The 15,460-nt window shown below is 41.8% G+C and overlaps 1 protein-coding gene across 3 annotated transcripts in view; it reads right to left on the bottom strand.

The window, feature by feature from the left end:
• LOC139750351 (alpha-1,6-mannosyl-glycoprotein 2-beta-N-acetylglucosaminyltransferase-like) overlaps nucleotides 1–15,460 on the bottom strand; it is a 326,509-nt gene that overhangs the window by 44,592 nt on the left and 266,457 nt on the right. For all 3 annotated transcript variants that reach the window (XR_011713113.1, XM_071665040.1, XM_071665038.1), the window contains one exon: nucleotides 1,122–2,080. Coding sequence is in view for 2 of the 3 variants with exons in the window: in XM_071665040.1 (XP_071521141.1) it covers nucleotides 1,122–2,080 (959 nt within the window). In the remaining variant the exon portion in view is untranslated. The remainder of the gene's footprint in view (nucleotides 1–1,121; nucleotides 2,081–15,460) is intronic.

Below are 15,460 nucleotides of genomic sequence, written 5' to 3' on the forward strand. Positions count from 1 at the left end.
AAGTCAAGAACATTATCCCGGAAAGCAAAAATGGGTATGTTTGAAGGAATAGTGGTTCCAACAATGTTGTATGGTTGCGAGGCGTGGGCTATGGATAGAGTTGTGCGCAGGAGGGTGGATGTGCTGGAAATGAGATGTTTGAGGACAATATGTGGTGTGAGGTGGTTTGATCGAGTAAGTTATAATAGGGTAAGAGAGATGTGTGGTAATAAAAAGAGTGTGGTGGAAAGAGCAGAAGAGGGTGTTCTGAAATGGTTTGGTCACACGGAGAGAATGAGTGAGGAAAGATTGACCAAGAGGATATATGTGTCAGAGGTTAGAGGGAACGAGGAGCAGTGGGAGACCAAATTGGAGGTGGAAAGATGGAGTGAAAAAGATTTTGAGTGATCGGGGCCTGAAGATGCAGGAGGGTGAAAGGAGTGCAAGGAATAGATTGAATTGGAACGATGTAGTATATCGGGGTCGACGTGTTGTCAATGGATTGAACCAGGGCATGTGAAGCGTCTGGGGTAAACCATGGAAAGTTTTGCGGGGCCTGGATGTGGAAAGGGAGCTGTGGTTTCGGTGCATTATACATGACAGCTAGAGACTGAGTGTGAACGAATGTGGTTGTTATCTTTACCTAACGCTACCTGGCGCACATGCGTGGGGAGGGGGTTTTCATTTCATGTGTGGTGGGGTAGCGACGGGAATGAATAAGGGCTGACAATATGAATTATGTACATGTGTATATATGTATATGTCTGTGTGTGTACATATATGTATACGTTGAGATGTATAGATATGTATATGTGTTGTGTGTGGATGTGTATGTGTATACAAGTGTATGTGAGTGGGTTGGGCCATTCTTTCTTCTGTTTTCTTGCGCTACCTCGCTAACGCGGGAGACAGCGACAAAGTATAAGAAATACATATATATATATATATATATATATATATATATATATATATATATATATATATATATATACAAAGAGAGAGGGAGGGAGAGAGAGAGAGAGAGAGAGAGAGAGAGAGAGAGAGAGAGAGAGAGAGAGAGAGAGAGAGAGAGAGAGAGAGAGAGAGAGAGAGAGAGAGAATGGGAATATTTCTGAGTGGCAAAATGTTTCGTAATGACTGACCTGCACCAGCAATATGCTGGTGTTACTGAGGACTTGGCCGTAGCGTTCCTCGTTGTACACCCTCTGCTGCTCGTTCTCAGTCTCCTGTTGCGTCTTGATCTTCGCGATAGCCTCCTTCGTGAGCGACACCTCCGTCGAGTCCACTTCGTGTGACACTCCTCTCTTGGTGGAGGTGTAGGAGCCCCTGACTTTCCTCTGGCTAACGGCTGGAGGATGCTTGTGTTTGATGAGAGCTGCCACTTCTTTGGCTCTGATTGGCTTACCTAAGTTTCTTGACAAAGGGGATTCCTTACCTTTCGCTGGACTGTTTTCGACGGCTGGTGTCAGACTTGGCACAGGTTTTCGGGTAATAATGGGTCGTGGTTTTTCGTTAATTTTACGTTCAGATGATGTTTCCTTTTTAGTTATCGATTCATTGGATTTGGTGCTGGCTTTCATGTTCTCTGAGTCTGATTTATCCTTGATCATCTCGTCGCTGTCAACTGATATGCCGAGCTTGGCGAATATGTCTTTCTTAAAAGAAGTATGTCCCTTTCGGTTCTGAGGACCCGTATGAACGTTCGGTGGACGGCGAGAACCCGTTGCTCTTGCAGTGTTGTTCACGCTATCCTTCATAACCTTACTCGAGTTTTCGTTCACCAGTGACGAATTGTGCTTTGGCGCTACACTAACACTACTCTTTTCATCTACAGTGCTGGGTGATGCTGGTTCCTTTTGCCTTACCGAATTCTGAATATACCGGTTCGCGCCCGGACCTTCAGCGGCCTTCAGATGCGCTCCGCCAGACTTCCCGACGAGCGCGTTGTCGCTGAGATACGTCGTATTATCTTTCGTCAAGTCTCTGGTGGTGCTGGAGGAGTCCAACAGACGCAGCTCCAGGCGGATCTTGACGGTCATGCACAGGAACATGAGCGCCACCAGCAGCCGCCTCACGGAACGCCGCCAACGCATCCTGCACGCTGACGGTGCCAAGGAAAAAGAGAAGAAAAGAACATTTACTAATTTTGAGAATCGAAGATCTTTTACTTCACTAAATTGTTGTATGAGACACGTTAGTAGAACTAAGAACAGCCCCTGCTGTGTAACTCTCATCTTAAGAGACACGTACAATTGAAAATATAAGCAAGAACTGGATGCCACTGACCTTCGATTCACAAGAGAACTTGAAAAGTCCTGTAAGATACACTGAGACAATACCAGTGAAGGATGGACTATAAAATTAACAAACAATACTACGAAATATACTGAGAAGAAATAGAATAAACAGATTTTAACGTAAGAAATAAATCATGTCCGGGATGTTCGTGTAGGATCTTAATGTCTGGTCTGTTATTGGCTAACATATGGATCACCGTGGAGACGACAGACTGTTTCCCAGGTATGTGTGATGCACAGACCATCACTGGACTCTTGTTTTGTCATCGGTTTAGCTTTCTTAGGGGAAAGACAACTGATGTTTTAATATGGAAACTTCAGAAACTTCTACAAACCTTACATTAATTACACAGATCATGATAATATCATGAACAATGTAGATTTAGTCAACAAGCTAAACAATATCAATGTTAATTTTGATTTCAAACTAGTTAGCTTTGATGTTTCCTCACTTTTCACAAAAGTTCCAGTTGATGACCTTTTAGAATATTTATTTGATGTCTTGGATGATATTCATTTACCTGTTTCAAAGTCTGTTTTCATTGAACTGATAAAATTGTGTACAAAATACTGTGTATTTCAATTCAATGGAGATTATTATGCTCAAAAACTTGGTATGGCAATGGGTAACCCTCTTTCACTTGTACTAAGTAATCCTCATATGGAATTTTTTGAAACAAAATTACTGAAGGATGTCTTACCTTCTAATGCAATTTGGTTTAGGTATGTAGATGATGTTCTTTGTGTTTGGCCAACAAATGAAAATTTACAAATATTCCTCCCCTTACTTAACAATTTAGTACCTTCCATCAAATTTACTGTAGAAAATGAAAATAATGGTATGTTACCATTTTTAGACTGCATGATCCATAGACAAGGAAACAAGTTTAAGTTTAGCATATACAGAAAACCCACCAATGTATGCTCATATATCCATTATTACTCATCTCAACATGACAGAATTAATCATCATCATTTCAATCTATGTTCCTTAGGGCATTACGTATTTGCAGTCCAGAGTTTATTGATGATGAGTTTGAGAAGATACATTCCATTGGATCTAAGTTAAAGTACCCTAGATCTTTCATTGATAAATCCCTTAAGTTAGCAAAGAAATCATTTTATAGAGTTGAGCCCAAATCTCCCATTGACACCAAGAATCTTTTAGTTCTCCCTTTTAATAATAATTTCACTTTACTTCCTAGGTTGCTTAAATTCTTTAATGTAAATGTTGCCTTTAGCAACAATAATATCTTAATCAGGAATTCACCAGAAAATTCTCTTGGTTGCATCTATAAAGTGCCTTGAGGAAGTTGTGATAAATTTTATGTTGGTCAGACTGGTAAGGATCTTTCTGTTAGACTAAAGCAACATAAATATAGTATAAGAACGGGACAAGAATCAAATGCCTTGTTTAATCACGTTAAAAACTATGATCATTGTATTGACTGGAGTAATGCCATCTCAGTTATTAACTCTAACTCTATTACCAAGACAAATATCATTGAATCTTCTATTATTAAATACACAAAGAATTATAATCTTAATATTCATGATGGTCTATACAAATTAGATAACTTTATTGTTGATAAAATTTGTAAAATGATAAGTTTATGAACGCTCGTTGCATGTTTTGGACAATCACATGTTTACCAAATGGCGTCCTAGCTTCGTCTCTTTGATGTATATCAACTGACTTATATTTCTCTCGTGTCTCCCCTGATGATGTGATTATTACACGAGAGTGAACTCGGGAACTTATCGTTTTATTTTCCCCGTGGACTCATAGGAATACATATATATATATATATATATATATATATATATATATATATATATATATATATATATATATATATATAGTGGTCATATAAATGAACCAGTAAAATTTACTGTTTAGGCTACAGCAATATGATCACACGCTTTAGGAGATAATGCGATCTAAAACGAAATTCGGTATTCATTGCAGACACATAATAAATCAATATAAGAAACGTTACTATTAGTTCCCTCCAGCAAAGCAAAGTTGCGTTGCTAACTTTTATACAAATGTAATATAACTGTATAATAATGTGATGATATAGCAATATAACGACACAATGATAAAGTACCATAATTGTGCATCGATATCATGCTATCATAATATATGCTATACATTTGTCATTCCCTTCTGGAAAACCAGAAGCAGTTCTATAAACAACTCACATCGAGTCTCGATAATGTACATAAGATTCGTCTTCATAATTCACCAGCAGTCGATATATGCAACGTACGTAGATACATGTAGAAAGTTACAAGAACAAGCAAACTTGATTCAGATAAAAGGTATTTCAATATTTACACGATTTTCTCGACACTCTTAAGAGACTACAACAGTTCCTGGTGTGTGCGTCATGACAAGACACACCCGTTACCTCCGTGTCACACGCAACCCTGGACCCCGACCATGTTACCTCATCCCCCAGGACCGATGTAACGCAACACACTATATGTACGCCCCATGCATGCCTCTACCTACCCCCTGCTATCACTTTATTCTTTATTTGAAGATTCAAATTATGGAGAAAAGTCCACATCAAGGCCGGGTCTTAATTGACATACTGAGAGAATTATGAAAGGGTAAAAGATAAGCAAGGGAAAGTAATGACGAATTTTGGAGGAATTGGAAAGCCTATCTTTTGAAATGTGCCAGGTCATAGTTACTGGGAAAGACACGAGATGGTAGACAGTTTTAGAGCTTCGACGTGTAGGGAAAGAAGTAGGTATCAAAACGGCCCACCCTTGAGTTACTGATGGCCACACAGTAATCATGTGACGCAGCAGCTTGCCGAGTATTGAGTGGTCTAGCTAGTGGTGGGGGCACACAAGTAGCCACCTCACGAGAGCAAAAAACAAAGTAATATACAATGAAGTGGGAAAGTGAACCAACACTGCGGCGTGGGGCAAGGAGGTCAAGTTTGGAAGTTAGTCTGGGACAGTTTACAAGTCGGACCGCTTTCGACTCAACTCTGTCCTGTAAGGATACAGAGCTAGAACCATCCCAGATGTGAGAGCAGCACTCCGTACAAGGACGGATCAATCCTTTGTATAAACGGAGCAAATGTTGAGAAGAGAAGCTTCGACATCTAAACAGGACTTTCACTTTCTTAAGTGGCAGACTCAGCTATTCTCGTAAAGTAGGGTTTCCACTACCACATAACCTCTATGTATATTTTCACATATAAAGATTTTTGCGTTGAATGTGAAACTTGTGATACTTGTTGATCTGGTAGTTTCCAGTTCTTGGGAGCCTCAGTTGGGTAGGGTGTCCGCCAGATATCGTAAAGGTTCTGTTTCGTTGAATCATTGACTCATATCCTTACACTGTCACATCATTACGTGATGTGAATATAGCCAAGGATCTGCATATTGTTGACATCAGGTAAGGGTTCATTTAGGTCGTGACTCATACAGAGATGCTCTTTCCCAAGTGGTAGCTTTGGAAACTTGCAAAACGGGGCTTTCTACATGTAATCGGTATATCAGATGTAGAAAATTTCGAAGATAATTTCTTTCTTATTTCCTCACTTGAAGGACGATGAAGAATAGTTTTAGGACATCAAGACTGTATTTTCAGCAAGTCTTAAAGACATGTTGGAAATGCATCTTAAAGACGTGCTGGAAATACAGCCTTGATACAAGAATATGATTACAAGAAATGTAGCCACCATGCGTTCGTGACCGCTGCATCATGATCAAAAAAATTCAGAGGAAAATAATATATGTATGTTCCCTCAGTGTCATTTCGTGTACGTGAACTCCTTAGTCCACCTGGCTGTTGTCACATTCCCTCACCTCCCACTCTCTCTCTGTGGTTATTGCTCTCTCACTTGCTCCTTACTCCTCTCTCTAGCCAGGTGGGTCAATACCGTTATTCCTCAAGGTTCCACTCTCGGTCCACCTCTGTTTTAGTGTATGTGGAAACGGTTTACGCTCTACCCTAGTGTCTCATTTCTTTCTATACATATTCATTTGGTCTCAGGATCACTACCATTATAAAATGTCTTCTTCTAATAAACCGTATGTATATACTGAATCTTAAAGGTACTTATTGCTCTCTCTTCCTTAATATCAAGCACTAAGTCTTGAGTAAAGTACAACGCAATTAATGTAAATAATATGAACAGAAATGAATAAAAGCAAGACAAATGAGAAAATAAAAAGTGTATTACTATGAATAATTACCCCCAGCCCCCTAAGAAAAAATAGTGGAGCGAGACTAGAACCTTGAGGGAGAATGATAGTGAGACACGTCGCTAGAGGGAGGAGGAAGGGGTGGGTAGTGAGCAGGAGAGATCAATAACCAGAAAAAGACAGACGGAAGTGAGGGGGAATGTGTCATCCTGCCAGGTGGACAGAGAAGCAGACTTGGTCAACGATAACAATGCTGGAGGAACATCCCCGGGAGCTCGCGTCCCAGAATGTTGACGGTGAACGTTTGTCTACGTCATCAGGTACGGCAGCAACGTCATCATGCTACCGCCATCACTATGGAAATATTTTCCCCAACATCGTTGACGTCCGACTCTCGTAGGTGAGCATCAATGAAGGAAAAAAAAAATATAAGAATAATATAAAGCTCTCATATCAGGTTTATTTTTTGTAACTATTTATTTTGTGGTACGAAAAATCCCACTCGTAATTGAAAGACAATATAATCATTGTTTTGGAGCCTGTAATTGGAGTAACCAATTAGTATTAAGGGGTTATACGAGTCAAGTCGTTATGAATAATGTTGGCTGGCATGGTGGTGGGCTATGAAGTTAGCCAGACACATTTTGTCTTTCTTGTGGAAGGTGGTGTCACGGACCTTTCGTCTGAGGATATCAGAAAAGTGTCGATTGCCACTACTACTGTGCGGGACGGGGCTTGTGGCTCTCTGTAGCCATCTATGATGTTGTGTGAGATATGTGTGTAGTGTTGGGATGATGTGGTTGGGTCTAAAATCATGTTGTGCAGGTGAAAGTGAATCTGTCATGGATCAGTTTTTGAAAGACTTTATATCCTCAAAACACAAGTGACACAAGACGTTGAGAGAAGGGGGAGTTGGGTGGTTTGGAGGGTTTTAGGACTGATATTAAGTTGGCAAGTTTCCAGATGTTGAAGATTTTGTTGTGTAGCCAGGAGTGGTTGAAGATATCTGTCAGTGTTTGGATTGCAAATAGGCCACAAGAGTTTCATGTGCAAGTTTGATATGTTGTCAGGGACGGTGACATAAAGCCCAGCCCAAGACCATCATCTGATCTTTACCCCCAAATGCTTATCACCAAAAGTCTTCCGACAACAGACGCTCTAACTGCCTTCACAGACACCACCTCCTCCGCACGTCACTTTTATCCACAAGAAACGATTCGCACGTACGTCTCACGCTAACTGCTCTTAGTAGCTCTCCTCCCACACCATATATTAGCAAGACCTTCCACAGGGTATCTCTATCAACCCAAATCTATAAATATCACATACAAAATTTTCTTTTTATCTATGGATTTCTCACGCATTCCTTAAGGCAAACACCTTATCTACACATCCTGGACCTTTCCTAAATCCACGCTACTCCTCTCTAGTCTGACGCTCTGTACATGTCTCCACCCTCTCGACCACCACCTTCCCAAATAACTTACCAGGTACACTTGTTAAACTTATGCCTGTCCTTTCTCCCCCTTGCCCTTATACAGCGGCACTATATATGCATTCCTCCTGCCCTCAGGCACTTTACCATGATCCACATATACTCTGAATATCCTTACCAACCAATCAACACAGTCACCCCCTTTCTTTATAAATTCACCTGCAATACTGTCCACTCCAGCCGTCTTACCACACTTCATCTTACGCAAAGCCTTTACCACCTCTTATCTCTTCACCAAACCATTCTCCCTGACTCTTTCACTTCGCATAATACCCCGACCCAAACACCCTACATCTGCCACTCTATCATCAAACACATTCAACAGTCCTTCAAAACAGTAAATCTATCTCCTCCTCATCTCATCACGACCTGTTACCACTTCACATAGACCCCTACACCGATGTTTCTATTCGTTCTATTGTTTTTGTCATAATTATCCTCCTCTTCTTATTCTCCCTGAAGCTAACTTGATCATTCCAATTCTCATTTGCCCTCTTTTTCAACCCCTGCACCTTAGTCTTGACTCCTGCCGCTTTCTCTTGTACATTTCCCAATCATATGCACTCTTTCTTTGTAGCACCATCCTTACACTTCTTTTCCTCTTTCACCAGCAACATTATTTCGTTATCCCACCACTTTCTACACATTTTCACCTGCCCACCTCCCACTTTCCGCACGTCACACACTTTATCTCGCAAGTAGCAGCATTGCTTCCACTGATACGTCCCATTCCTCTCCCACTCTTCTTGCTTCATTTACTCTCACTATCTTTTCCAAGCTCACTTACCACGCCCTTCTCACTCATATCGTTTCCTCTTCGAAATTTCATACAAATCTTCTCCCTCGCCTCCACCAGGTAGCGATCAGACATCCCACCAGATGCCTCTCTCAGCAGAGTCACGTCCAAAAGTCACTCTTTTACACTCCTGTCAATTAATATGTAATCTAATAATGTCCGCTGACCATATCTCCTACTCACATACGTATACTTGTGTATGTCCCTCTTTTTCAAACCATGTATTCCCAGTCAATATCCTTTTCTCAACACACAACTCCATCGGCTGTTCACTATTTCCGTTCATTCTACTGAATATCCCATGGCCCCTATTTATACCCCAACTGCCACATTATTCGCCTTCGCATTTAATTCACCCATCACTTATACCCGGTCTCGTGCAAAAAATCTGCAGATACTCTAACTCGACTGGTGCCAAAACACTTGCCTCTCATGATCTTTCTTCTCACGACCAGGTGCATAAGCACCAATAATCACCCATCTCTTGTCATCTATTTTCATTTTTACCCGCATCAGTCCAGAGCTCACTTCATTACACTGTCTCACACTCCCACAACTCCTGCTTTAGCTGTGTGCTACACCTACTATGACTACTGCCTTCTCACCAACCCCTGACTACTCCTAAGACATTTCTAAGCCATTCTTCCCCTTTACCCCTGAGCTTTGTTTCACTCAGAGCCAAACATCCAGTTGTTTGCTTCGAATAATGCGTCGAGAAATACTAAAAAAAAGAAAAGATGGATTCATATGTGACATCTATGGATCTGTGGAAGGCATATGATAGGGGTGATAGAGATGCTTTGTGGAAGGTCTTAAGAACATATGGTGCGGGAGGGAATCTGCCAGAGGCAGTGAGAAGTTCAAATCAAGGGTGTAAGGCGTGAGTACCAGTAGGAAGATAGGAGATGGATTGGTTTTCAGTAAGAATCGGTCTACGGCAAAGGTGTGTGATGTCACCATGGTTATTCAATATTTTTGTGGATGGGAGGGTGGGGGAGGTAAATGCAAGAGCCTTGGGTAGGCGGGGCGAGTATGCAGTCAGCTGGGGATAAGAAAGCATGGGAAGTGAGGCAGTTCGCCGATGATACAACAATGGTGGTTGATTCGAGTGAAAAACTGCAGAAGTTGGTGACCAAGTTTGGAAAAGAGTGTGAAAGGAGACAGTTGAGAGGAAATGTGAATAAAAGTAAGGTGGTTCAACAGGGTTGAGATGTTTTAAATATCTGGGAGTGGACTTGGCAGCGGATGAAACCATGGAAGCGGAAGTGAGTCACATGGTGTGGGAGGGGGCGAAGGTTCTGCGAGCGATGAATAATGTTTGGAAAGAGAGAACGTTATCTCGCGGAGCAGAAGTGGGTATGTTTGAAAGAGTAGTAGTTCCAACAATATTATATGGTTGAGAGGCATGAGTTGTGCAGAGGAGGGTGGATGTGTTGGAAATGAGATGTTTGAGGACAATATGTGGTGTGAGGTGGTTTGATTGAATAAGTAATGAAAGGGTAAGAGAGATGTGAGGCAATGAAAACAGTGTGGTTGAGAGAGCAGACCAGGGTGCGTTAAAATGGTTTAGACATATGGAGAGAATGAGTGAGGGAAGGTTGACGAAGAGGATATATTCGTCTGAAGTGGAAGGAACATGGAGAAGCTGGAGACCAAATTGGAGGTGGAAGGATGGAGTGAGAAAGATTTTGAGCGATCGGGGCCTGAACATGCAGGAGGGAGAAAGATGTGGACGGAATAGAGCGAATTGGAACGATGTGGTATACCGTGGTCGACGTGCTGTCAATGGACTGAACCAGGGCATGTGAAGCGTCTACGTTAAATCATGGAAAGGTCTGTGGGGCGTGGTTGTGAATAGGAAGTTGTGGTTTCAGTGCATTACACATGATAGCTAGAGACTAAGTGTGAACGAATATAGCCTTTTTTGTCTGCTTTCCTGGCGCTACCTCGCTGAAGCGGAGGGCAGCGATGCTGTTTCCTGTAGGGCGGGTTGGCGCCGGGAATGGATGGAATGAAAGCAATTATGAATACGTACATGTGCATATATGTATATGTCTGAGTATGTGTATGTATATCCATGCGTTTGGGCATATATATATATATATATATATATATATATATATATATATATATATATATATATATATATATATATATATATATTTTTTTTTTTTTTTTTTTTTTTTTTTTTTTTTTCATACTATTCGCCATTTTCCGCTTTAGCAAGGTAGCTGTCTCCCGCGTTAGCGAGAGGAAACAGACGAAAGAAAGGAACCCACCCACATACACATGTATATACATACACGTCCACACACGCACATATACATACCTATACATCTCAACGTATACATATATATATACACACACACAGACATCTACATATTATATACACATGTACATGATTCACGCTGTCTGCCCTTATTCATTCCCGACGCCACCCTGCCACACATGAAATGACAACCCCCTCCCCCCGCATGTGCGCGAGGTAGCGCTAGGAAAAGACACAAAGGCAACATTCGTTCACACTCAGTCTCTAGCTGTCATGTATAATGCACCGAAGCCACAGCTCCCTTTCCACATCCAGGCCCCACAAAACTTTCCATGGTTTACCCCAGACGCTTCACATGCCCTAGTTCAATCCATTGACAGAACGTCGACCCCGGTATACTACATTGGTCCAATTCACTCTATTCCTTGCACGCCTTTCACCCTCCTGTATGTTCAGGCTCCGATCGCTCAAAATGTTTTCAGTCCAACCTTCCACCTCCAATTTGGTCTCCCACTTCTCCTTTCCTCCACCTCTGACACATATATCCCCTTTGTCAATCTTTCCTCACTCATTCTCTCCATGTGACCATACTATTTCAAAACACCCTCTTCTGCTCTCTCAACCACACTCTTTTATTACCACACATCTCTCTTACCCTTTCATTACTTGCTCGATCAAGCCACTTCACACCACATATTGTCCTCAAACATTATATTTCCAACACATCCACCCTCCTACGCACAACCCTATCTATAGCCCATGCCTCACAACCATATAACATTGTTGGAACCACTATTCCGAGATAACATTCTCGCCTTCCACACATTCTTCAAAGCTTCCAATATCTATGCCCCCTCTCCCACCCTGTGACTCACTTCCTCTTCCATGGTTCTATCCGCTGCCAAATTCACTCCCAGATATCTAAAACACTTTACTTCCTCCAGTTTTTCTCCATTCAAATATACCTCCCAATTAACTTGTCCCTCAACCCTACTGAACCTAATTACCTTGCTCTTATTCACATTTACTCTCAGCTTTCTTCTTTCATACACTTCACCACACTCAGTCACCAACTTCTGCAGTTTCTCACCCAAATCAGCCACCAGCGATGTATCATTAGCAAACAACAACTGACTCACTTCCTAAACCCTTTCATCCACAACTGACTGCACACTTGTTCCTTTCTCTAAAACTCTTCCATTCACCTCACTAACAACCTCATCCATAAACATATTAAATAACCATGGAGACATCACACACCCCTGCCGCAAACCAACATTCACTGGGAACCAATCACTTTCCGCTTTTCCTACTCGTACACATGCCTTACATCCTCGATAAAAACTTCTCACTGCTTCTAGCAGTTTACCTCCCACACCATATACTCTTAATACCTTCCACAAAGCATCTCTGTCAACTCTCTCATATGCCTTCTTCAGATCCATAAATGCTACATACAAATCTATTTGTTTTCCTAAGTATTTCTCGCATACATTCTTCAAAGCAAACACCTGATCCACACATCCTCTACCACTTAAGGAAACCACAGTGCTCTTCCCCAATCTGATGCACTGTACATGCCTTTACCCTCTCAATTAATACCTTCCCATATAATTTCCCAGGAATACTCAACAAACCTATGCCTCTGTAATTTGAACACTCACATTCATCCCCTTTGCCTTTGTACAATGGCACTATGCAAGCATTCCGCCTATCCTCAGGCACTTCACCAAGAACCATACATACACCGAATATCCTCACCAACCAGTCAACAACACAGTCACCCCCTTTTTTAATAAATTCCACTGCAATTCCATCCAAAACCGCCGCCTTCCCGGCTTTCATCTTTTTCGCAAAGCTTTTACTACCACTTCTCTGTTTACCAAACCATTCTCCTTGACCCTCTCACTTCGCACACCACCTTGACCAAAACGCCCTATATCTGTCACTCTATTATCAAACACATTCCACAAACATTAAAAACACTTACTATATCTCCTTCTCACTTCACCACTACCTGTTATTACCTCCCCATTAGCCCCCTTCACCGATGTTCACATTCGTTCTCTTGTCTTACGCACTTTATTTACCTCCTTCCAAAACATCGTTTTATTCTCTCTAAAATTTAATGATACTCTCTCACCCCAACTCTCATTTGCCCTCTTTTTCACTTCTTGCACCTTTCTCTTGACCTCCTGCCTCTTTCTTTTATACATCTCCTAGTAATTCGCACTACTTCCCTGCAAAAATCGTCCAAATGCCTCTCTCTTACTAACAATCTTACTTCTTCATCCCACCACTCACTACCCTTTCTAATCTGCCCACCTCCCACGCTTCTCATGCCACAAGCATCTTTTTCGCAAGTCATCACTCCTTCCCTAAATACATCTCTTTCCTCCCCCACTCCCCTTACGTCATTTTCTCTCACCTTTTTCCATTCTGTACTCAATCTGTCCTGGTACTTCCTCACTTAAGTCTCCTTTCCAAGCTCACTTACTCTACCACTCTCTTCACCTTAACATTCTCTCTTCTTTTTTGAAAACCTCTACAAATCTTCACTTTCGCCTTCACAAGATCCCTCCAGTTGCACCTCTCAGCACATTAACATCCAAAAGTTTCTCCTTCACGCGCTTATCAATTAACACTTAATCCAATAACGCTCTCTGGCCATCTCTCCTACTTACATACGTATGTATATCTTTTTTCTAAATCAGGTATTCTCAATCACCAGTCCTTTTTCAGCACACAAATCGACAAGCTCTTCACCATTTCCATTTACAACACTGAACACCTCATGTACACCAATTATACCTTCAACTGCCACTTTACTCATCTTTGCATTCGAATCACCCATCACTATAACCCGGTCTCGTGCATCAAAGCTGCTAACACACTCACACAGCTGCTCCCAAAACACTTGCCTCTCATGATCTTTCTTCTCGTGACCAGGTGCGTATGCACCAATAATCACCCATCTCTCTCCATCCACTTCAGTTTTACCCATATCAATCTAGAGTTTACTTTCTTACACTCTATCAAATACTCCCACATCTGGTTCAGGAGGAGTGCTACTCCTTCCTTTCTCTTGTCCTCTCACTAACCCCTGACTTTACTCCCAAGACATTCCCAAACCACTCTTCCCCTTTACCCTTGAGCTTCGTTTCACTCAGAGCCAAAACATCCAGGTTCCTTTCCTCATACATACTACCTGTCTCTCCTATTTTCTCATCTTGGTTACATCCACACACATCTAGACACCCCAGTCTGAGCCTTCGAGGAGATGAGCACTCCTCGCGTGACTCCTTCTTCTGTTTCCCCTTTTAAAAAGTTAAAATATACAATGAGGGGAGGGTTTCTAGCCCCCCGCTCCCGTCCCATTTAATCGCCTTCTACGACATGCGGGTAATGCGTGGGAAGTATTCTTTCTTTCCTTTCCCCAGGGATATATATATATATATATATATATATATATATATATATATATATATATATATATATATATATATATATATATATATATATATATTTATTAATTTGTTCATTTATTTATTTATTCATTATACTTAATCGCCGTTTCCTGCTTCAGCGACGTAGCGCAATGAAACAGACGAGGAATGGCCCAACCCACCCACATACGCCCACACATGCACATATACATACATACACATTTCAATGTATTCATACATATACATACACAGACACAGACATATATACGCATGGACACACCCACATGTGCCGCCTTCATCCATTCTCGTCGCCACCCCGCCACTATTGACATAGCATCCCCCCGCCCCTGCGAGGTAGCGGCAGGAAAAGACAAAAAAATGCCACATTCGTTCACACTCAGTCTCTAGCTGTCATGTATAATGCACCGAAACAACAGCTCCCTTTCCACATCCAGGCGCCACAGACCTATCCATAGTTTACCCCAGACGCTTCACATGCCCTGGTTCAATCCACTGATAGCACGTCGACCCCGGTATACCACATCGTTCCAATTCACTCTATTCCTTGCACGCCTTTCACCCTCATGCATGTTCACGTCTGTCCCTGCTCGTCTGTTCCGTTTCTTTGAAAAACGCAGGTCTTCCTTCTTCATGAAACCATACGTTGATACATACCATCTCTAAGAAGAGTGACCGTTTTAACCCCTCTAACTGTCGCCCTATTGCTTTGACATCTACCAGTTCAAAAGTCTTTGAATCCCTCCTCAACTCTCATATCCTTAGACGTCTTGAATCTCCCAGTCTTCTGTCTGATCACCAGTATGGCCTCCGTAAGGCGAGATCCAGTGGTGATATTCTTTCCTATCTTACTAATGTCTGGTCATCATCCACGAAAGATTGTGTAGAATCCTATGTAGTTGCCCTTGACATATCTAAAGCCTTTGACAGTGTGTGGCATCAGGGTCTCATCTCTAAGCTCCCCTCTTTAAGCTTCCCTCTCTCACT

The sequence above is a fragment of the Panulirus ornatus genome, chromosome 9 (assembly GCF_036320965.1).
Source record: "Panulirus ornatus isolate Po-2019 chromosome 9, ASM3632096v1, whole genome shotgun sequence".
Lineage (NCBI taxonomy): Eukaryota > Metazoa > Arthropoda > Malacostraca > Decapoda > Palinuridae > Panulirus > Panulirus ornatus.